The sequence below is a fragment of the Camelina sativa genome, chromosome 14 (assembly GCF_030686135.1).
Source record: "Camelina sativa cultivar CO46 ecotype springtype chromosome 14, ASM3068613v1".
Taxonomy (NCBI): Eukaryota; Viridiplantae; Streptophyta; class Magnoliopsida; order Brassicales; family Brassicaceae; genus Camelina; species Camelina sativa.
The window spans coordinates 5,623,293-5,646,551 of NC_141893.1; the positions used below are offsets into that span (position 1 = coordinate 5,623,293).

At 36.9% G+C, this 23,259-nt stretch overlaps 6 protein-coding genes and 1 pseudogene across 8 annotated transcripts; 4 read left to right on the plus strand and 3 right to left on the minus strand.

The window, feature by feature from the left end:
• Positions 1-62: 62 nt before the first annotated feature.
• On the plus strand, positions 63-1,797 carry LOC104739966 (cytochrome P450 71B28-like). Its single transcript, XM_010460450.3, has 2 exons — positions 63-1,053; positions 1,137-1,797. The coding sequence occupies exons 1-2, from the start codon at positions 166-168 to the stop codon at positions 1,722-1,724; spliced, it is 1,476 nt and encodes a 491-aa protein (XP_010458752.2). The 5' UTR covers positions 63-165; the 3' UTR covers positions 1,725-1,797.
• Positions 1,798-1,921: 124 nt separating this feature from the next.
• GLE1 (nucleoporin GLE1-like protein) lies at positions 1,922-6,204 on the minus strand. 2 transcript variants are annotated; one of them, XM_010460452.3, is made up of 16 exons: positions 5,857-6,067; positions 5,620-5,640; positions 5,340-5,504; positions 5,010-5,180; positions 4,790-4,901; positions 4,539-4,687; positions 4,247-4,409; positions 3,978-4,161; positions 3,739-3,848; positions 3,587-3,657; positions 3,243-3,324; positions 2,990-3,055; positions 2,815-2,898; positions 2,662-2,730; positions 2,439-2,570; positions 1,922-2,340 (listed from the first exon to the last, which is right to left on the minus strand). In XM_010460452.3, coding segments are annotated over exons 2-16 (1,851 nt in total). In that variant the 5' UTR covers positions 5,622-5,640; positions 5,857-6,067; the 3' UTR covers positions 1,922-2,049. The 2 variants fall into 2 exon arrangements, with proteins under 2 accessions (XP_010458754.2, XP_010458753.2); XM_010460451.3 differs by having other exon boundaries at positions 5,620-6,204.
• A 2,150-nt stretch (positions 6,205-8,354) lies between these two features.
• On the plus strand, positions 8,355-11,792 carry LOC104739968 (Cellulase (glycosyl hydrolase family 5) protein). The gene is made up of 4 exons (XM_010460453.3): positions 8,355-8,812; positions 10,305-10,552; positions 10,640-11,160; positions 11,248-11,792. Exons 1-4 carry the CDS (start codon positions 8,387-8,389, stop codon positions 11,703-11,705), a joined length of 1,653 nt encoding a protein of 550 aa, XP_010458755.1. The 5' UTR covers positions 8,355-8,386; the 3' UTR covers positions 11,706-11,792.
• Positions 11,793-13,870: 2,078 nt separating this feature from the next.
• On the minus strand, positions 13,871-14,284 carry LOC147927871 (cytochrome P450 86B1 pseudogene; annotated as a pseudogene).
• Positions 14,146-15,574, plus strand: LOC147927872 (uncharacterized). Its single transcript, XM_087483072.1, is given in 2 exon segments — positions 14,146-14,459; positions 14,637-15,574. Coding segments are annotated over 2 exon segments (339 nt in total). The 5' UTR covers positions 14,146-14,282; the 3' UTR covers positions 14,799-15,574.
• Positions 15,575-16,398: 824 nt separating this feature from the next.
• LOC104772067 (cytochrome P450 86B1-like) lies at positions 16,399-18,224 on the minus strand. Of its 2 annotated transcripts, XM_087483419.1 has the most exons (2): positions 17,897-18,224; positions 16,399-17,785 (listed from the first exon to the last, which is right to left on the minus strand). In XM_087483419.1, exons 1-2 carry the CDS (start codon positions 18,105-18,107, stop codon positions 16,518-16,520), a joined length of 1,479 nt encoding a protein of 492 aa, XP_087339545.1. In that variant the 5' UTR covers positions 18,108-18,224; the 3' UTR covers positions 16,399-16,517. The 2 variants fall into 2 exon arrangements, with proteins under 2 accessions (XP_087339545.1, XP_087339544.1); XM_087483418.1 differs by having other exon boundaries at positions 16,399-18,218.
• Positions 18,225-19,098: 874 nt separating this feature from the next.
• LOC104739971 (ARM repeat superfamily protein) lies at positions 19,099-23,193 on the plus strand. Its single transcript, XM_010460458.3, has 14 exons — positions 19,099-19,570; positions 19,703-19,870; positions 19,972-20,105; positions 20,194-20,332; positions 20,554-20,700; positions 20,778-20,840; positions 21,001-21,096; positions 21,175-21,234; positions 21,316-21,390; positions 21,493-21,546; positions 21,668-21,769; positions 21,852-22,433; positions 22,548-22,646; positions 22,748-23,193. Exons 1-14 carry the CDS (start codon positions 19,166-19,168, stop codon positions 23,003-23,005), a joined length of 2,382 nt encoding a protein of 793 aa, XP_010458760.2. The 5' UTR covers positions 19,099-19,165; the 3' UTR covers positions 23,006-23,193.
• The last annotated feature ends 66 nt before the right edge of the window (positions 23,194-23,259 follow it).

Genomic DNA, 23,259 nt, shown 5'->3' on the forward strand with positions numbered 1-23,259 from the left:
ATGCTTTGACGCGAAACCAAGCTTACTATATTTGACCAAAGCTACTACTTTGGATTATTATCATATCTATCATCTTTTTATAAGAGTACATTATACGTGATAGAAATTGTATAAAAAGTGTAACATTGAAATACGAAACCCAGAAAAGAAACAGAGCCACCAAAAATGTCCATCTTCTTAATTTTCCTCTCCCTCTCCCTCGTACTACCCCTTATCTTAATCTTCTTGAAACCTTCGAAATGGAAGCTTCCTCCTGGCCCAAGGAAGCTCCCGATCATCGGAAACTTACACCAACGCCGAGAATTAAACCCCAGGAATCGTCGTGATCTCTACGATAAGTACGGACCAGTGGTGCTCCTCCGATACGGATTCGTCCCCGTGGTGGTGATCTCGTCCAAGGAAGCAGCAGAGGAAGTTGTAAAGATCCACGATCTTGAGTGTTGTAGCCGACCGGAGACAGCCGGGACCAGAAGGATCTCTTACAACTTCAAAGACGTCGGATTCGCACCTTACGGTGAAGACTGGAGAGCGATGAGGAAGCTCTTGGTGATCGAGCTTTTCAGCTCGAAGAAACTTCAATCTTGTAGGTATATCAGAGAGGAAGAGAACGACTTGTGTGTCAAGAAACTCTCTGGTCTTGCTACGACACGATCTCCTGTGAAACTTGACAAAACCCTTTTCACTCTTGTCGGGAATATAGTGTGTAGGATCGGGTTCGGGCTAAATCTCCGTGGGTGTGAGTTCGTCCATGAAGATAGCATAGTTGATCTTGTGGACAAGTCTGAAGCGGTCATAAGGGAGTCTATGTTCTCTGATCTCTTTCGCGGAAGATTCGGTAGGCTCATCGAGTGGATCTCTGGTCAGAACAAGAGATTGAACAATCTTTTCTCGGAACTAGACACTTTCTTTCAAAATATTCTCGATGATCATCTTAATAAGCTTCGAAGAGAGAGCTCTGATATTATTGACGTGATGATCGATATGATGAAGAAGCAAGAAAGAAATGGAGATTCTTTCAAGCTCACCATTGATCATCTCAAAGGGATGATCTCGGTAAATATATAATGTTTCAAGTTCTTATTTAATCTTGCAACATACCATTCGTGACTTAAGTGTTTTGTTTCTATATATGTCAGGATATATTCCTAGCAGGGGTTAGTACAAGTGCTACCACATTGGTATGGGCAATGACTGAGCTGATCAGGAGCCCGAGAGTGATGAAGAAAGTGCAAGACGAGATTCGGACAACGCTTGGGGACAAGAAGGAGAGAATCACAGAAGAAGATCTAAGCCAACTTGACTACTTTAAGCTCATGGTCAAGGAGATATACAGGTTACATCCAGCAGCTCCGTTATTGCTCCCAAGAGAGGCATTGTCTCATATCAAGATCCAAGGATACGATATCCCTCCAAAAACACACATCATTATCAACGCTTATGCGATTGCACGTGATCCAAAACTATGGGAAAATCCAGATGAGTTCAACCCTGATAGGTTTCTCAACTGTTCCATAGATTACAGGGGACTCAACTTTGAGCTTATACCGTTTGGATCTGGTAGGAGAATGTGTCCAGGGATGACGATGGGAAACACACTAGTTGAACTGGGATTGTTGAACTTGCTTTACTTCTTTGATTGGGGATTGCTGGAGAAGGAAGAAGCCATGGAGATCATCACCGGAAATGAAGTTGCTCTTGACCTCGTTCAAGTTCTTCACCATTAAATATATGGTTTAATTTGGCTATGTAATGTTTGTAATACAGTAAGAGTAGTTATGAAATATGTCCATTAGTATACTTTCTCTTGCTTCTCGACAGTTCCGTAGATTACAGAGGACTTAACTTTGAGCTTTTACCGTTTGGCTCTGGTAGAAATGCTTTTAAAATAGAACTGATCATAAGTACCCTTTGACAGTGAAAGAAGAAGAAAATTTCTTGTATTTTGATTTTTCAAAGATTGGTTTGAACAAATGTGATCAGAGACGTTACAACAGTGTAATAAAAATGGAGAAAGGTACAGTATTTCATCTAACCAAATGATACATCAAATCAATAGTAGTTGTCTCTGTAATTATTCCTCTGGTAATATTGATTGTTATTCTGCGGACGATCTAACCCAGCAGTAAACTCCGTCGACAGGAGACTCGCCTTCATAGTTCTTCCTTCTGGTTCCTTGAGATACATTTTGTCATCCAAGTACGCCATTATATCGGCTATGATCAGTTGAAGATCCTTCGTGTCCTTTTTCGCCCTCAATCTCTGCAAGAAATGCTCTCTCACAACATTCACAACTTTCACAAACTGCGATTTGTACCGCTGATGAAGACCAAACCCTGCCGTCTACACACACACACACGAAAACAGATATCATCAGTTATGATTTGAAAACGTTTTTTTCTATTTACAATTGTCAATTGAAATCGGTGCTTTCTAAGGACCTGGAGAAAGGCGTTTAAGGCTGTTGCAGTAACTCTGTTGTTGGCTGAGATTTTGTTAAGGAACCTGGCTAACCAAGCCCATCCATGTTCTATCCCATGAATGTTAGTAGCATTGCCACCTCGAATATCGGTCTGTAATTTATCAGACAAATAAGGAAACTTACATTACAGGACTACAGAAATGGCAATGCATAAGAGATAATTCATAAAAGAGGCAAAAAACCTGGACTAGTGCACCGTAGAGCCTCATTATGGAACTTAGGCGTTCATATGCTTCTGAATCCCAAGCTGTCTGAATTTATTAGAAATGATTATTAAGAAAAGCAAAGGTCACTAACAATTTTTGTCAAAATAATTTTTAAAGAAGGTCAGGTACCTGTGAGTTTACAATATGCTTAGGGACAGTGTAAATGCAAGCTTTGTGGAATTCAGCAAGAAGAATATCCATAGCTTGTGGAAACTGTGGGCATTAATGGTAGATGATATTCAATAACAGTAACAGGAACAAGAATCCACCGTAAAATATTGAAAATCAAAAGCAGATTTTGTACCTGCGACGTGACGTAAACAATGACGTAGCTGCATGCAAATGGGTTTCGGTCAGTGGTGGAGACCATCTGAAAGAATCAGCAAAACAATAATGGCATCCATCTCAGTCAGAAGATAATCCAACATATGAACATATCAAAGAGTTCTTTACCAATTAGACCCAAGCACAACAATTTTTGTCATTTTCAACATGCAACAGTACAATATGTATTTATGAATAGGTGAATGCTTAACTGAGCAGACATAAAAAGTTACCTTCTTCGCAAAAGTTGCAATACTGATGGATACCGGACAACTAGGGTCTTTAAATATTTTGACAATTTCATTGATTTTCGCACTGCAAAAAGCCCAAGCCAGAAATAGTTAAACACAAGGAAGAATTAACCAAACTCCATGAGGGACGCCTAAGCAAGGTTATACCAAATGCTTTAAAGTTGACATTTCACAAGTAAAACAAGATTCCCAGTATAAAATGCTAAAAAAAGATAGGCATATACCACTAGAGGAGAAAAGCAAAGCTGCAATGGAATGTAAAAGATGTTCTTAACCTTGTCAAGGGGAAAAACTGACAGATTACAGGCAGAAACCATGAACCATACCTTACATTATCTTTTACCCCAGTTATTTGCTTTATCACCCTTGCAATATGTTTTTCAAAACTGCTAAAGTCCTACAAATAGTAAAAACACTCATAACTTGTGAGCAAATATGGATGATAATACAGATTAAAACGTAAGAAATGGATAGGTACCTGATTTGAACTTGATTTTAGCGATTGGTTAATTGCTCCTAACTCTTCAAGCTTCTTCAATCTGTGCTTCTCCAATGTCAAAGCACTTTCTGCAGCTTGGATTGATTTACCTTCCACAATTAATAAAAAAGAACAGTACAAGAAATGAGATCACAAATTCACAATCGTCAATATGAGAAAGAGAGAAAAACCACAGAAACGCAGAAGAAATATATGTACTAAAATAGAAGATAACTAACCCCCAGCTTGAGCATTCGATGAAGCTGAACTACCAGCAACACTAAGTCTCTCTATCACAGCCTTCTCTTCTGCAAGTTTTTGTTCGGCAGCTTTGCGATCTGCTTCTTCCTTTTCAGCTACTTCTTTGGCTGCCTTTCTCTCAACTTCTTTCTTTGCTTCTTCAGCTCTGCTTTTTGCTAACACCTAAATATAAACAAAAGAGAAAGAGTTTAAACAAACTGAGTAGCCGAAGGATAACAAACAAATTGTTCAATCAACAAACACATACCTCAGCCTCTACACGAGCTTTTTCTTGACGTGTTCTCTCTTCTTGATGAGCCCTTTCTCTCCTCCTGGCTTCCTCCTCGCTCCTTATTTTTCTTTCTTCTATTTGCGATTTAATTTTATGTTCACGTTGGATTGCAGTCAGATGGGTATCAAGTGCTTCAGCACTAGAAAACAATAACAAGAAAAACTCATTACTTCCCAAAATTTTGAGACATTAGAATAAAGTAAATCACAGCATATGAACTAAATTGACAAGAAAATGTATTCCTGAAACTAGAATGCCAGTATCTTACACTTTACGCTGATATTGAAGATCAAGTTTCCGTTCTACTTCTTTTCGAGTTTCACTGTACTTTTCAACCCGGGCTAATGCAGAGCGAGACGTTTCAACCTCATTCATTATTTCCATTTCAACAACAGTTACTTGATTCCTAATGTCGTCCTGGTATCAAGAGATCCACAATCAATTAGTTAAGTACACCAATCGAAATAAAACATTCAACAATATGTACCTCGTTATCAACAAAAAAACAATTCTACCCACCTTAATTTCGGTTTGGTGGTTGTTATTCACATCATATAGGGCACTCTCAGCCAGACCCATCTTATTCATCATATAGTCAGGTTCATGGTCAAACTCATCATCAGATTCATCACTGTATGAGCAACAAAAAACAACAAATAAAATACATCAAACAACACTGAATACGACTTTCTTAATTTTGAAACAAGCTACCAAGGACGAGTTGGTGGTAGGTGATCACCTCAAGTATATTTCATCACAGGCAAAACGTCTCCCCACTGTACATATTTGACTATAATCTTTGTCTTCTTCTTCTTCTTCTTCTTCTTCTTCACTCTCTTCATCTTCATCATCACTCTCCATCTCATCTTCTGATACATGCATTACAAATCCTCCACCACTCCTTCCCATCCTATTAACACGCCAACGAACATCAGAAACAATCTATACTTCTAAATTATAGCTAAATCAATGAAGACAGATATTTCTAAGTACGTTGTTATCAATCCCAAATCAATGTAGAACTCTAGAATGAACTTAAACATAGATCAAAAGAGAGATAGATATATACCGTGAGGTTGAGTTAGTAATTGGCTGGGGAAACTTTGAAAAGGCATTGAGCTTTTTTTCAACAGACTCAATCTCAGATACTAAGCTATGGAAATTCCAGTTAGGCTCAGGATCAATACTAATCCCATCAACGTTTCTTGGACAACGAGGTTCCACAACAATTCCCCTGCAAAATTGAAAAAAAAATTAAGCAAAAATTCGAAATCAAAATCTCAGTAAAATCACAAAAACTTTGCGAATAATGGGAAATTCGAATGAGCCTAGTAAAGAAGAGAGCTTACATTATTCAAATCTGCGATGCCCTGATTTAAAAACAAAAACAATTACACAATCCGTGAGATTCCTAGATAAACCCTAAACCCCTCTTTCAATACAATACAATACAACAACAAAAGAAGTTGGTTCACTCATAGGATCGCTTGAATTATTATATTCATTGCTTCCACAAGAGATCGTCTCTGGCTTCTTTCTCTCTCTCTCTCTCTCGGAGGAGCGATAAAACCAAACTCATGCCTTACCTTAACTAAACTAAACTATCTGAATTGACGAATCCTCTGCATCGACCGTTCTAAACTTTAACTCGAATGCGAGTTTTTTTATACGCAATTGGGAACGAAGCGTAAAACGAACGCTCCTATGTTTTAGGATTCGATTTTAACCCAAAATTAAAAAAAAAAAAAAAAAACGGAAACTTTAGGATCGGTGAATTGGAAATAACGAACCAAACCCAGACAAGAGAGGATCGCGTCGTTTCTTTCTACTGAACCCCTAGACTTGAAACGACGTCGTCTGGATAATAAGAAGAAAACCGACCGGTTATCTTTAACCGTCGGTTTAAATCAGATCGCTTCAAGAAGTCTGCAATCGTATTAAAAAAATAAAATCGTGTGTTAAGGACAAACACCAAAAAAGGAGTAATTTTTTTTTTTTTTTTTTTTTTTTTTTTGGATGTGTAGGTTAAACACCAAAAAAGGAGTAATTTACTTTTGGATGTGTAGGTTAAACTTGAGCGGGTCGTTTGAGTTGAGTCCAACGCTTTTAAGTCTCTCTTAACTTGTGATTTTGTGAAAAAGTGTAGTGGAATTCTTAATTACGAGGGAGTAATTGTTGTATCTTGGAAACAAAACTTTACATTCAAAGTTATAGTATAAATTTCGACTTTTTTATTTGTACATTTTTTCCCATGACTCTTTTACCTTTTTTTTTTTTTTTGGGTCACATGTTATAAATTATGAATAATAGCTGCAAATAATCTTTTTTTCTTTTCTAGTAGTATTTTATAGTGAAATTAAATACGGTTTATAATTTTTCCTGTAAAGTGAAAAAAAAAACTGAAAAAGATAATATTCGATTATTTGAATTTATAATGAATCGTTGATCTCGTAACTAGAATGGAAGGATTTTAATTACAAACTAGTAGCTAAGTACAATGCTTTTTTGGGTTTTTTTTTGGTTTTACATGAAACAGCTCAGGTGAAATAGTTGTAATACAGCTCAGGTAAATAAATGACATTAAATTATTTATATAAATAAGTAAAGAGATTCAGATAGTTGGTAAAGCATTTGGTTTTTGGGTACGTACACATTAAACGCATATATCAACTACATTAGTTGACAATATAACAAACACTGTTGAAAAAAATGGAAAGTTATCGACTCTCGACAAAGCATTCTAGATTCTAATTGACAAACTTCATACTATAATTCATTATTACATTTTAATCCTGATTTAGTTGTTACACTAATGGTGATCAGTTGACAAAAAATATGTGTAGGCTCATTCGAATTATAGAATCAGAGGAAACTTTAATAGGATAAAATCACAAAAACTTTGCGAATAATGGGAAATTCGAATGAGCCTAGTAAAGAAGAGAGCTTACATTCAAATATAATTTGTCATAAAATTGTTCTTCCTTCATAATTAATGATGAAAATTGATAGAAATCAGAGGAAACTTTAATAGGATAATAGTTTCTTTTATTGTCTTTAGACTTCTATTTATACAATGTCATAACTTGTCTAGCAAATTCGTTACATATTCAATAATGGTAAATTTACTGATTTGACAATAGGAGAATATTACACAAATATTAACTCTCCATTTAATTTGATCTCGTAATCTTCAAGATTTCCTAAAAATCATGCTCATTAAGTGGATGCTAATTTGGCATTATGATCCCGCCTCTTTGGTGCGGTGGTTACCGGTGTCCCCTCAGCCTCTCCTCCCCATCACGCCTGCTTACCAAGTTCTCTAACCTGCATCTTACCAACTTGTTGAAGTCCTTCCATAAAAGCTTGATGAATTGTGGCATTATGACCTCAACTCCAAGGAGTTGTGGTTACCTCAATCTCTTCAAGCAACGCCTACCCTATCTTAAAACTGCAACCATCGATCCAGTTGCTGATAATCAGAGCTTTGCTCGACCCTTTATCAAAGCCCTACTTCGTGTAGACTGTCTCATTCCGGTGAGCTCTCCAGCTTTGGCCATTTCAACGCCGCTTCGTCTTCGACTCAAGACAGTGGTCATCCTTTATTTCAGTGACTTGCTCATTGATGACGCATCGATACTTCTTGATCTCACAGGTTCCGAGTTGCTTTCTAGCTTCTGGTTCATAACTCTCAAACCCCGTTTTATTGACTGCCCTTATCTATCTTTGTATCCTTGTTGTTTTAAGCTATTAGGTTCCCCCTTTTATGCTGCTGTCTAACTCTATCTTTTGTTTGTACTCCCGTTTTTCTTCTAATGGAATGAAAACACACATTTGATCAAAAAAAAAAAGTGGATGCCAATTCGAGTCGAGATATATATTTTTGCAGGCGTGAAAAAGGCTTTTTATGATATATGAGAATATCAGATACGTTAGAGGGGAACTAATATTAAAGTGAGAATAAAAAACATACCTTATTGTTAATGATATATAAATAGTAAAGGAAGAACAATTTTATGACAGAGACATTAATTTACTCCTCAACCCTCTCTCTATCTCTCTATAAATAAGACTATTGTCAATATGATTCTCCAACACACAAACAACTTCATAAAAGAAATGACTACAAAAGAGCCAAAACGCATGTTCTACATTTTCCCATTCTTCTGTTTCTTCTTTTCATTCATTGCACAACAGACCGTCCCAAACATGGCTTATCCCCTCTCCACGAGCTCCCGTTGGATCGTCGACGAGAAAGGTCAACGGATAAAGCTCGTGTGTGCGAACTGGCCATCCCACCTCCAGCCTGTTGTAGCGGAAGGGCTGAGCAAACAACCCGTGGATGCAGTGGCCAAGAAGATAGTGGAAATGGGTTTCAATTGTGTTAGGTTAACTTGGCCGTTGGATTTGATGACTAATGAGACATTGGCTAATAATATCACAGTGAGACAATCTTTTCAAAGCCTTGGTCTTTATGATGATATTGTTGGCTTCCAAACTAACAACCCCTCCATTATTGATCTCTCCCTCATTGAAGCTTACAAGGTACACTCTCTTTTTATAATATCTCTAGTTTCTTGAATCTAAATATTACTAGTACGTTTCATTTATGATTTCTCTTTTGGCCATTATCATTTTGAGGTTTATATTCTTCGTCTTTCTTTTTTTCTAGTTACATTGCCATTTGAATTAGACCAGCAAGAAATTTAGCGGGCTAGAGATTGAATTCTCTCATGCAAATATTGAAAAGACGTTTTCTGAATATATATATTTTTAGGAAGATTATTTTAATATTTAGAACACCTGCAAGATATATCGTACGTATGTATAGACATAGATATTTCAAAAAAAAGAAGTCATATGCATAGACATACACGTGCACGTCAGTACATCCTTTACATGTGTCATGTGAATATATAACAACTTTTCTAATTACACATAAACAAAATTTAATAGTAGTTGTTTAATATATATTAGTATATTTGATCAGTATATATCTAAAGTAGTTATATTTCCATGATATATCGTTCGACTTTACATCTTTCATATGAAACTAAATGAGATGACTACAATATCCTCCACCCAATAGACTAAACATTTATCGTCTGCAAGAAATTACGAAAAATTGGTCTTTCATGTACCTTACGCATGTGAATTATATCTTTATGCGAATAATTATGATTTTAAAAATTTATAATTATTCGTATAAAGTTTTAAACTAGCAAGGCATATAGGTGGTAGGTGGACTTATGTATAAAACTTTTAGGGAAAGATATCTTTGCATTAAAAATGTATCTGTTCAACTAATTTTTAAAGTCCAAAACAATTATTCATTTTTAAAAGAATTGATAGAAAGAACAATGTTTCAAGTTTCGATGTTGCTTATCAAACAACTACACGTATTGAAAATGTAGAAGAACCAATCTGGCTAAAGAACACGTCAACTCTTGAAGGAAAATTTTACATGTACAAAATCCATAATCAATTTTCAGTTGGGGTTTGGTTGGGACTTGTTATAATTTAAATTTTTTTAGTTAAAACAAAATTTCTGAAAAGAGAAAAACATAATATTCCGGTACGGTCTATGCTTGAGATATGTCATTAATCAATTTCTTAATTAAAAATTGTTTGGTAGTGGGTAAATGTGAAGTTAATGTTTAACTCCACAACACATAACACTCGTGGCGTTTGTTTGGCATTTTTCCTTTTCTGCGCAAATAAACTAAGTCTATTTCTCGAGGACTTGTTCTGTCCGTAGTGGTATATATTTTGCATCTGTATAATCGATAATTATTGCATACATGATTGTTTTTGTTTTGCAAATGAACAAGAGTACCACTTGTGAACGATGTCGATATGATTAGACTTTGTTCCTGATTTTCAAGGGATAGATCACATGTCATGAAACTGTTAATAAATCCACGTCATAAACCTAAAACCAGCAATCTTAACCCAAACCGCAATCTTGTAAACGAAAGAAGTGAAATTCAAATGCCAATGATGATATAATCTTTCTTTTCCTTTTTTTGTTCTGCAGATGGTAGTTACTACATTAGGAAACAATAATGTGATGGTGATATTGGACAACCACCTAACCAAACCAGGGTGGTGCTGCGCCAACAATGACGGTAACGGTTTCTTCGGTGACCAGTTCTTCGATCCCACCGTATGGGTTACCGCTTTGAAGAAAATGGCGGGGACATTCGACGGTGTCTCTAATGTCGTTGGCATGAGTCTAAGGAATGAACTTAGAGGGCCTAAACAAAACGTTAACGATTGGTTCAAGTACGGTAACATTTTATTATTTAGTCTATGCGCGTACGTACTATTCTGATTATAAGCTGATTTAATTTTGTATTTAATGCACGTAAGGTATATGCAACAAGGAGCAGAAGCAGTTCATTCAGCAAACAAGAATGTACTTGTGATTCTTTCCGGTCTCAGCTTCGACTCCGATCTCTCCTTTGTTAGGTCTCGACCCGTAAAACTATCATTCACGGGTAAACTCGTCTTCGAGCTCCATTGGTATTCTTTCAGTGATGGAAACTCGTGGGCGACCAATAACCCTAACGATATGTGCGGTCGGGTCCTAAACCGGATAGGAAATGGTGGCGGTTATCTCCTAAACCAAGGCTTTCCGTTGTTCCTCAGTGAATTTGGTATAGATGAAAGAGGAGGAAACACTAATGATGATCGCTATATTGGGTGTTTAACCGGTTGGGCGGCTGAAAATGACCTCGATTGGTCGCTTTGGGCTCTTACTGGAAGCTATTACTTAAGACAAGGTGTGGTTGGGATGATTGAGTATTATGGTGTGTTGGATTCGGATTGGATTAGTGTTCGGAACTCAAGTTTCTTGCAAAAAATATCTCTTCTTCAGTCTCCGCTTCAAGGTGCATGCATATACCACAAAAACTTGTTAAAAGTTCAGTTTTTATATAACATTTATGTTTAATTATTAAATTGATTTGGTTTACTAGGACCGGGCCCTCAAACCGATGCTTACAATCTGGTTTTCCATCCTTTAACCGGACTATGCATGGTACAATCTCTCAATGACAAGGCAATGCTTACTCTTGGACCGTGCAACAGTTCCGAACCATGGAGCTACACTAAACAAGCACTAAGAATCAAAGACCAGCCTTTGTGTTTACAGAGCAACGGACCAAATAACCCGGTTACGATGACTCGAACGAGCTGCTCTACATCCAGTTCGAAATGGCAGAACGTCTCAGCCTCTAGGCTGCACCTATCTTCAACAGCAAGTAACAATACTTCTCTTTGCCTTGACGTAGATGCAACCAACAATAACGTGGTGGCTAATGCTTGCAAGTGTCTGAGCAAAGACAGCTCGTGTGAGCCAATGAGCCAGTGGTTTAAAATCATTAAAGCCACAAGGCCATTAGAGGGATCGAGTTTGCATAAAGAGATGTTGTAAAGCACTTGCCTTACTATAACTAATTAGAAATTTAATTTAGTGAACAAATATTACTTTTAAATTACAATTTTTTTTTACATTATAAAATTGCTTGATTTATCATTTGTTTTAAGTAAGACTAGGTATGGGTATTATGTTAATTAAATTTAATTAATTTAATAATGATAAAGTATGAGAATATTTTTAGAAATATGCCCCTTTCACCTATTCATTTTCAAAAATATCGATTTTTAAATATGCAAAATTATAAAGTTTTATAATCCCAAGATATTTCTAGATAGTAACTACCACTTAGAGACTCGATCCAAATATTTATAAGGTTTTGAAATGTTTTTAAATAGGTATTTATAAATTATATATAAAATTTTACACACACACATATATAGGAAGGTTATGTATATTTTTACATTCTTCCCCAACTTGAGCAGTTCCTTGTCCATGTCGTCGATAGTGTTCCAATTGTCGTATGTAGTCTTGCCGCAATTCATAAGTTGTTTCTCGCTCATACCTTTGACATGTCCGATGACAAACCTAGAATTTTTTTTAGGTTTGGATTCTCTATTTTATATTTAGGATATAGTTTTGAGGGAGTAGTGTTTAGTATTTGGAGTTTTGGGTTTAAAATTTAGTTATATTATATACTAAAAAATGTATTATTGAAAATAGACAAAAAAGAGTATTTTTGCAAAAAGATATAGTAAAAAGGGTATTTGTGCAAATGTCCCTAGTTTTATTTGGTACTTTTGACCATTCGAGCAAAACAAATATATTGTAAATAATTAAAATGAATATTTACTATGATATTCAAAAATTCAGTTGAACAATATCTTTCTTTTTTGGGATCAGATCTATAAGTTTATGGTACAAGTCAATGATACTTTTGTTTGTTTTGGAAATTAACAAAGTGTGCATTCAGTTCTTTGTGTTTATGATAATATTTTGTACACTTTCTTCATGATAATTTCGATGTACAAGGCTCAATATGTGCTTTCAGGTTTTCCCCTATTATCGAACACATTAAATCCATTGATCTGAAATTGGTTTTGAGAAAAAACTGAAAATTCATTAGAATCAACTATATCATGAACCATTTATTCATTGAAGTAAGAGAGACATGTTTGGATACATGTGGAAAATAAAGCACAATTGTATGTTGGATCATAAGAACGAAATATAATGATTAGTATACTATAAAAATGTATTACAATTTTTTTTTGATGTAAGAGAGAATTATGGAAAATTAATTTAATAATTGTATTACAATAGTTTATTTCATTAAAACATTGCATACTTTTATAAATAAAGTAAATATATAAGAAATAATCAAACATCTAGATAAAAATAAAGATGATTTCTTTAGATTGATTATTTTATTGTGCAATGATCAAAATTAATATTTTTTGAATCGGATAATTTTTTTTTTGTATAGTCATCATATGTTTATTATACATTTATAATTTAAAATTTAAAATGATAAGAAAACAAAGAAAGAAAGAAGCAATACAAAAAAACAAATAATTTTTTTATGTATCTGATTCTGTGATTTTTTTTATCTTCACTAAATAATAAATCTTCAGTTAATCTATAGAAAACTACTTGAGGAGTAAATTACGTAACTAAAGAAACGGGGTAAATCCGTAAATAATAAAACTCATGAGGAGTAAAAAACAATTGAACAAAAATTCGTCTTCCAGATCACCACCACCGTCGATGCGGCCGTGGCATAACTTCAATCCAACGCCGATAAAAAGCCAGATCGATCGATGGGTCAACACGCGGCTCGTGAATAGCGTTGTGCTACCGGAAGCAATCGTCGAAAAGACTCTGATGAGTCATTCGCTGTGGTACACACTCTCTCTCAATCCTATCCTTAGAAGTTTTTGTTAATCAGTTGGATTGAATTATCTGAGTTTAGGATTTGTTCTTACATGATCTTGACCAATGCATCTTTCTGTGACAATGCAATGTGTTGTGCTGTTGTGTTAGATATGAGTTTATGGAATGATCTTAAACTCCATTAAGGCTTAGGTGGTAGAAAATGTGAAGATTGTTACATTGTGGTTTTGGATACTAAACATGAAAAAGTCTTTATCTTTTTGCAAACCCTTCTACAGGGGAACATGACTTGAGTACCTTAGTCTTGACTCTTGAATGTGTATCTTCTTCTATTCCAGGGACTTTGGCGAGATGGTTACCTTGAGACCATGCTTCATGTACAAGGTGGTTGTAACTCTGGGGACAACGATATGATCTTTAACAACTTTGATTGAGTATCTCAACAAGACTGAAGCAGCCACTGTCTTCATCTGTAGGTAAGCAAATGTTTTCCCTAAACACAGCCTTGGTCCAGCGTTAAACACAACGTATTTGAATTGGTCATCGCTCACAAAGTTCCCTACTTGGATCCATCTCTCTGGTTTGAATGATTCACAGTCTTTTCCCCAAATGGATTCTGTCCTTCCCATGGCGTAAGTTGCAAAGTAAACCCGTGAACCTTTACGTATGAAAGTCCCATCCGGGAAAACATCGTCTTCAGTGGCTTGTTTCATTTCCATTGGTATTGGAGGGTAAAGTCTCATGGTCTCTGAAAGTGCTGCTTGTAGATATACCATGTCGTTTAGTTCTTTGACCGTGAAGAGACTCTCGTTTTTGCTTGTTTCTTGATGATCCCCTCGTTTTTTCAATATTTCTCTGATCTCACGGATGATTTTGTTTTCAACTTCTGGGTGTTTCTGTATCACCCAGAAGAACCATGTAAGTGCAACTGAACTCGTGTCTCTTCCTGCTAAGATGAAACTTGTGCAGAACTGTCTAAAGAATTTGATAGTGGAAGGATCTTTTTCATCAGTCTTCTTGTGACTTTCTACCTCAATAATCCTTGAGAGGACATCGGATCTGTTACCTAACGTTTTTTCCTCCTTGAGCTTGCAGATACGATCCACAACTATCTTGTCTACAAACTCATGAACAACCTCAACAGCTTTCCTGAGACTTTTCTCATACCCGATGTCGAGGAACCTCAGGGACTTCCATATAAAAGGAGGAATCATGAATCTAAACAGTGTAGATTCCGTTGCTTCTTCAAAAGCTTGAGCGAATGGAACAAGGGGAAGATCAGAATCCAGAGTTCCAGGGTCATCACCTAGACCCGCGATGCAGATGTTGTCAAATGTCAAGCGCAAGAGCACATCTTGGAGGTCGAAAGCCTCTTGTGACTTTGCGAAACTCTCCATCACCTTCAACAGCTTCTCCCTTACCAAGTCTTGTGTTGTCTTAAAGGAATGCTCCACGAACCGGGTTGAATGCATTTCGGTTATGATGATCCGTCGTTGCTCCTTCCAAGACTCAGCATCAGCATTAAAGATACCATCCTCGAGCAGATCAGTGAACCGGTCTTTAAAGAAGGTGCCTTTGGGGAAGTTCTTGAAATTAGTCTTGAGCATGTACTCGACATTCGCAGGGACACAAGTCACAGCTCCAGAAGAGCCACTAAGCCACATTCCGTTATAGAGAAATGTACCTTGGCATTTTGTTAAACACCTTGTGACCCAACTATAGACTTCATTCCTGTGAAAGAAGAACTCTGGAGTGATTCCAAACACTGGCCATATCGTTGGCCCCTCCTTTTTGGTTATCTTCTCACGGAGGCAACAGAAAACAAAGAGTCCCAACAACGCGAGAGAAGCATCGGAAAGACAAAGATGATTATAAACCCTCTCTGTTAAAGACATGGAAGACGTTTGAGACATTGATAGTTAATCTCAGTGAAATATCTCTGTTTTTGTACTTGGGGTCAGATGGAAAGTTATTGTTTGATGTGAAAGTGTAATAAGTAACCTGAAGAGTCAAATAGTATTTGAATAAATATTTATTATCATGCGTTTTCTGTTTTGGCTTAAGAACTCCACTTTTTGTTGCAATCTTCAGGGAGAGACAGTTTAGCTCTGAGGAATTTAGTCAATTTTAATAAAAGATGAAGTTTCTTGTGGGACACGAAATGTTAATGTTCGTACTAACGCAAATTGTATGTTTGGCAAAATGCGCGCAAAGAATGCTATCAAAAATGCAAAACTTGCGTTCATGTCTTTGGTGACACCACCTTATAAATTGTATCAAACTCTGGAAATTGGGACTTATTGCTCTTATACTACAAAATGGGCATGGGCCTCAAATATCTAAATCCAAGTTCTGTTTTTTTTTTGGCAGTTTGGATTTGTATGGAATATGTTGGTGAGATTGTATATACACTGAGTTCTCACTTCCTATGTTAATAATGCTTGGTTTAGCAATTAGCATCATCATCGTTGTGATCAAGAAGTTCCATTTTGTATGTACAGTAGTATATTTCATTATTTTGGATGTTCATAACTGGAAATGGACCGTAACAAGACAGAAATTAATATAAAGAGGCCCAATATTTTGGTTTGTTGAGTTAGAGCTTGTTGAATTGAATCTGTCCATTAGGTTGGAATGATACCTTTTGATAATCATTTAGAGCTGTTCTTATAGGAATGAGACGTCACGTAAGACCTTGGAAGCCAGTGGTTTAAGCCTGAGCACAAGAAGCTGATGTAAAGCAATCTTTCATGTTACTCCATGGATGAATACATTTCTTCAGTCTTGAAATATATCAAATGAGTTATTTGACAGAACATGCAACACACATTGTACAATGTATTGAGATGATTAGTAGTTAACTCCAAAACTGGTATATACTTTTTCATTGAGATTTGTAAAATGTCAAAAAATATTAAACTGTGGTTTTAAGCAATAGAATTGAGTTCCTGTAAGGTATTTTAGTTTACAACTCTTCTACATGGAACATGACTCAAGTCTCGTTTCTTCCAGCGACCTTGGTGTGATTGTCACTTTGAGGCCGTACTTCATGTACAAGTTAGTCGTGACTCTAGGAACAATGGCGTGATCTTGAGAAACCTTGATTGAATACCTCAACAAAACTGAAGCAGCTATCATCTTCATCTGCAGGTAGGCAAATGTTTTCCCTATACAAAGCCTTGGCCCTGCGTTGAACACAACATATTTGAACTGGTCGCCACTGACAAACTTCCCTGCTTGGATCCATCTCTCTGGTCTGAAACTTTCACAATCTTTTCCCCAAATTGATTCCATCCTTCCCATGGCATAGATTGAGAAGTAAACCCTTGAACCTTTTCTTACGAACGTCCCATCAGGTAACACATCATCTTCAATGGCTTGTTTCATTTCCATTGGAATTGGAGGGTAAAGTCTCAGTGTTTCTGAAAGTGCTGCTTGTAGATATACCATGTTGTTTAGTTCTCTGACCGTGAAGAGGCTCTCAGTTTTGCTATTTGGAGAATCCCCTCGCTGTCTCAATATATCTCTGATCTCACTGATGATTTTGTTTTCAACGTCTGGATGTTTCTGTATCACCCAGCAGAACCATGAAAGTGCAACAGAACTTGTATCTCGTCCAGCTAAAATAAAACTTGTACAAAATTGTCTGAAAAATCTGATGGTGGAAGGATCAATCTTGTTTCCCTTTCTATGACTCTCTGTCTGAATGATCCTTGAGAGAACATCAAATCTACTATCTAACGTTTCTTCCTCCTTGAGCTCGCAGATACGATCCACGATCATCTTGTCGACGAACCCATGCACGACCCCAACAGCTTTCCTTAGACTTTTCTCATACCCGATGTCGAGGAACCTCATGGGTTTCCATATAAATGGAGGGATCATTAATCTAAACAGAGTAGACTCTGTTGCTTCTTCAAACGCTTTAGCGAATGGGACTTGAGGGAGATCAGGAGCTAGAGTTTCGGGGTCATCACCTAGACCCGCTATGCAGATGATGTCAAACGTCAAGCGTAGGAACACATCTTGGAGATCGAAAGCTTCTTGTGACTTTGCGAAACTCTCCATCACCTTTAACAGCTTCTTCCTTACTAAATGTTGTGTTGTTTGAAAGGAATACTCCACAAACCGGGTTGAATGCATCTCGGTTATGATGATCCGTCGTTGCTCTTTCCAAGATTCATCGTCAGCATTGAAAATACCATCCTCGAGCAGATCACTGAACCGGTCTTTAAAGAAGGCACCTTTGGGGAAGTTCTTGAAGTTAGTTTTGAGCATGTACTCGACATTTGCAGGGATACAAGTCACAGCTCCGTAAGACCCATCAAACCAAATTCCTCGGTAAAGAAACGTACCTCGGCAGTTTGTCAAACTTTTTGTGACCCAACCGTAGACATCATTCATATGAAAGAAAAACTCTAAAGTAATTCCGAGCACTGGCCATAGCATTGGTCCACGCTTGTTGGTTAACTTCTCACGCAAGCAGCAGAAAATAAAGAGCCCTAACAAGGCAAGAAATAGATCGAAGAGAGAAAGATGATTATAAAGTCGCTCTGTTATAGACATTGTAATTTTTCTCTCAGTGAACTCTCTGTTTTGTTGTTTGTGGTGATGTCATTGTTTCAAGAGTATTTGAGGAAAGATTTGTGATACATAACATGTTTTGATTTTGGAATTACATTTGCTGTCTTCGTGTATAATTGGTGTATTTGAAGAAGATGAAGGTTTCTTGTTTGAGACGGAAACGGAACGTAGTTAGGCTATTGCAAATTGTGTGTTTATTGAGAAAAAAACGTGAAAGAATGAATGATTCCAGAAAAAATGCAAATGTGCCTGTCATGTCTTACGTGAGTATGTCTGACATAAGTGTGTATTATCTTTTTGGCTATTCAGTATTATACTGAAGATACAATGAAACTCTTTAGAATTAGCAAACAAAAGAAATAATTACAACGAATAATTCTGAAAGAGGATTATAGAAGTTTGACAGTAAGCAGAGGTCCAAAAACAGAGAACAAGAGATGTTTAGTTTTAGATATGTTAAAAGAGTAATAAAGAGTCCTATATATATATATTCACTTGTCTGCCTCTTATTAGAATCCCTAGTTGTGAAATAACATCCCACTGATTCAACACAGTCAAAAAGACTAGAGCAAGTGTCAGATATCAACATTTACCACTCTTACAAGTGAAAGACCTATAGATTCAAGTGACAAACATCAAGACCGTAAAAATACATATCTCTTGTAGTGAGTATTAGTGACAAATTCTTGTTATCTTTTAAGTTTTCATGATTTTGTAGGTTTGATACGTTATGTATAACCAAAACTTGTAGCACTCTGCAAACACAATTTATTATCGATTTACATAACCTGACCACAGTGAGCAAGACTCTACTTCACTCCCACATGAAGCCTTAAAAAACAAATCCGTTGACTTTTTTTGTAAATTGACTAAATTCTGTGCTGCATCTCAAATTCAAAACTTGGTCAATAACCGCACAGAACCAAAGAGTATCAAAACCTGAACCGGCCTGGTTCAATAAAAATCTAAACCTAAAGTATAAAATCAAAAGTCTCAATTTTTTTTTTAGGGTTTCATTCTCTCTCCCAAAACCTCCGACAATGGTCGGATCTCTAGGTTTAACGCCGGAATCCTTAAAGGCATCTGGCCGGAGCTCCGAGAATGTCAGCCTTCTTATCCTTCAAGGTAAAATCAAACGTGACCCAGAAGGTTACGAAACGGAGCTCCAGTTGATTTACAAACAGTTCTTAACCTCCGTCGATCTCTTCAAGCAACAAGGAGCTCTCAGTTTCTCCTCTGTTGTTGGCATTGGCTCTGACCCTTCTGTTGCCAAAGAACTCGGCGACCGTGCCATGTTTCTAGCTCACGTTACTCCCTTTTACCCGAAGCAACTCGCGGCGTTTCCAGCTCAGTTGACTGATTTGCTCCGTACTTCGTGCTTGGCAATGCCCTCGGGACTTCGGAACCATGTTGCACAAGCTCTGATTCTTCTAATGAATCGAAAGGTTTGTGCTTTTTAATGTGTAATTTGATTGGAGAGAAGTGTCATTTCTGAGTTTGTTGTGATTGAGTTTCATTTTTGGGTTTTGCTTAAAGTTTAAAACTTTTGAATGGTTTCTTCTCTGTGGGGTGATTAGAGTCTTGTCATCGAGGATTTGCTGGCTTTATTTCTGGATATTCAGACTCTTGGTGACAAAAACCTTCGGACTCTTGCTTTTTCTCATATTGTTCAAACCATTCGTAAAATGAGTGCCACTGATCCCAAGCACAAATCACTTCAGAAGATTGTAATCTCTATGCTTGAGGTAAATAGTTTCTCATTCTCTCTGTTTCATGGCATTGCGTAATGACTTATAGTGCGGTATTTACTAGATGATAGTTAAGCTTGGTGTGTTTTCGTTTGTAGCTAGAAGATGAAGCAAAGGCTAAGAGAGCACTTGCTACTCTTTGTGCGTTACACAAGAAAAAGATCTGGCTTGGTGATAGAAATGAAAGAGTTGCAATTGCAATCTGTGAAGCCTGCTTTCATACTTCACCTAGGTATATCCCTTTTGTCCTAACTCTGGAGCATGTTGATATGGTTTTTTCGTTAGTGGTGGAGTTACTAACTTCTTTTTGTATTTTTCAGGATAATGATTTCCGCCCTTAGATTTCTTCTCGACTATGAGAACATTGACGATGATGACGATAGTGATGCTGAAAGCGATGATGACGAAGAGACAAAGAAAATATCTCAAGTTGTGATTAATCGACAGGCTGTTTACAAGGTAAAACAACATTTCATACTCATGGATATTTTTATCGGAGAATATGAAAGAAGACGCTTACTAGTTGTTGATGAAAGTTTCCACCTTTATTGTTGTCTATATCATCTCAGTTTTCAAACTAAATGAAATTAGGTGATGTTTATATGATATCATGGAGCTTTAGTATTTAGGGAAACTGTTTTGGGTTAGTTTATCTAATATTTTTCCCGTTTGAATGCAAGGCAAACAACAAAGGTACATCCTCTAGCAAGAAGAAAAAGCAAGCAAAACTGCAGCGTGCAGTGAAAAGTATAAAAAGAAAGCAGCGTTCGTCGTCTGAGAACACCACTTCAGCATTTTCACCTCTTAATCATTTAAACGATGCTCAGGTTCACTTCTTAGCTTTTTGTAGTGCAATCACAATGGTATGGAAGTAGCTATGATTGAATGTTTACTTCTTTTACAGAAATTCGCGGAGAAATTGTTTTCCCGTCTTCAGACCATAAAGGGCACTGGTGAACGTGCTGAGGTAATTCTCACTGTTTTCATTATCAAAAATGAAAATCTTATATTTTAAACCGCTTCATCTATTCTAATAGAAACATATATGAGCTAACCAACTTTTGATTAGGTTTCCCGTTCTCTGATAATCTCATTAGATTATTTTTCCCCTATTGAATAATTTGCAGACCAGGTTGATGATGATTAAAGTTATTGCTCGCACAATTGGTCTTCACAAGTTGCATTTACTAAGTTTCTATTCTTTTCTTCAGAACTATGCTATGGTATGATCTGCTTCCTTACCCTCTTCATAATTTCTTCTGCTAACTCAAATTTGATCAATATCAGTTTTCTAAATGCAGCCGCATGTAAAGGACATTACACAAATACTTGCAGCAGCAGTTCAGTCTTGCCACGATGGGGTATAGAAACATTTCCACGTTAAACACATGATTATTTTTCTCATTCTTCAATCCTTCTTCTAATTATATTATTTCGAGCAGGTTCCTTCTAATGCCGTGGAGCCACTGTTCAAGCAAATAGTGAATCAGTTTGTACACGATCGTTCACGTCCTGAGGTGCGATTTCAAGCTTTCTCACATCAAGGAATATAACTAGAAATCTTACTTTATCATTGAAATTTTTCCTTTCCAATTCATTGTTTCACTTTTTTTAACCAGGCTATTGCTGTTGGACTCAATGTGGTACGAGAAATGTGCCTGAGGATTCACGATGTAACTAGTTCTTGGCTCTGTTTCTTGGTCCAATATAAATGTAGTTATCAAGCATCAAACCTGTTTCGTCTGAAGTCTGAACTGTGTTTTTGCTTTTCTTTGTTTTCCTCTTGATCTTCAGTTGATGACGGAAGAATTGCTGCAAGATCTTGCTCTGTATAAAAAGTCCCATGAAAAAGCCATCTCAGCAGCAGCTCGTTCCCTCATAGCATTGTTCAGAGAGGTAGCACAAGCATTTAATTTGCTGGTTTGAACAAAATTATAGGTGTATCCGGTTAATTGAGAATTGCGTTCTGTAATTTCAGATCAATCCTTCGCTTCTGGTTAAAAAAGATCGTGGCCGTCCTGGAGCTACTGTTGTCAAACCTAAACAATATGGAGAGGCTAATGTCTTCAGCAATGTTCCCAATGTTGAATTATTGCAAGAAAGTGATCATGAGAGTGGCTCTGACGATGATCAAGATGATGATGGTGACACGGAGTTGCTAAGCGGCGATGATGTTGAGCAGGAGCTGATACCTGAAGATTGTGGAAGCGAGGACGAAGCTGAAGAAGATGATAGTGATATTGATACCTCAATAGGAGGTGATGAAGACGAAGAGATGAATGATAGTGATGGAGCTGAGACTGATTCGGAAAATGAGGAGATGGAAAGTGAAGACGACGATGGAGACGCTTCTGATTCTTCTGGAGAAGATAGTGGAAACGAAGAGAAAGCAAAGGGGACGAAGAGGAAGATTGTTGATTTTGATGCGAATCTTCTTTCTGCTGATACAAGCCTACGAGCACTCAAGAGATTCGCAGAAGCAAAGAACGAGAAACCATCTTTTGATGAAAGTGATGGCATACTTTCGAATGAAGACTTCCGAAAAATCAAAGAACTTCAGGTATATATGCTCAAAGATATTAGAACCCTTTCCCTTTTTGTATGTTCTCTTTTTGTATGTTCTACATTCTGGTACATACCAAATGTTGTTACTGATGTTGTATGTCGCATACAGGCAAAGAAGGAAGCAAAAATTGCATTGGCTCGAAAAGGATTCAAGGTTCCGGACTCGGATCAGCTAAGTAAGAAGCGAGTTGATCCAGCCAAGCTTGAAGTAAGTTGTTGCTGATAAGAGGCTCCATTTTAGTCACAAAAAATGTTTGGCATACTCGGGTGAGATATTTGATGCTAACTGATTTTTAACTCTTTCAACAGGCTCACATAAGGCATAAGCTAACAAAAGAGCAAAGACTGGAACTAGTTAAAGCTGGAAGGGAGGACCGAGGGAAATACCAAGCCAGGGCTGCCATCAAACAGAAGAAGACTGGAGGATCAAGCAATAAACAGAAGGAACACAGGAAGAATATGCCTCTTGCTGCAATAAGATCAAAGGCTGGGAAATCAAAGCGAACCAAGAAGATGAAGAATAGCCTCAGTGGAAGCCAGTTTAGAGGAAGGAAAGCTTGGAAGTGATCAAATGTACCAAAACTCTTGATTCTTCTGTCTCAATACTGATCACAGTTTTGTTTGGTTCTTTTTGTTGTTGCATAAATTATGTTATGTCCTATGTCTGCAGTTTTGATCTTAAGGTCTCGCCATAAACCGCTGTCGTCTCCTGTCACCGTACGCTTTATATACAGTGGAAGTAACTGTTTCATACATTCCTATTTTTGTTCCTTTTTTACCATGACTTGATTGGTTACTTCTTGGTTTTTACCACTGTTATT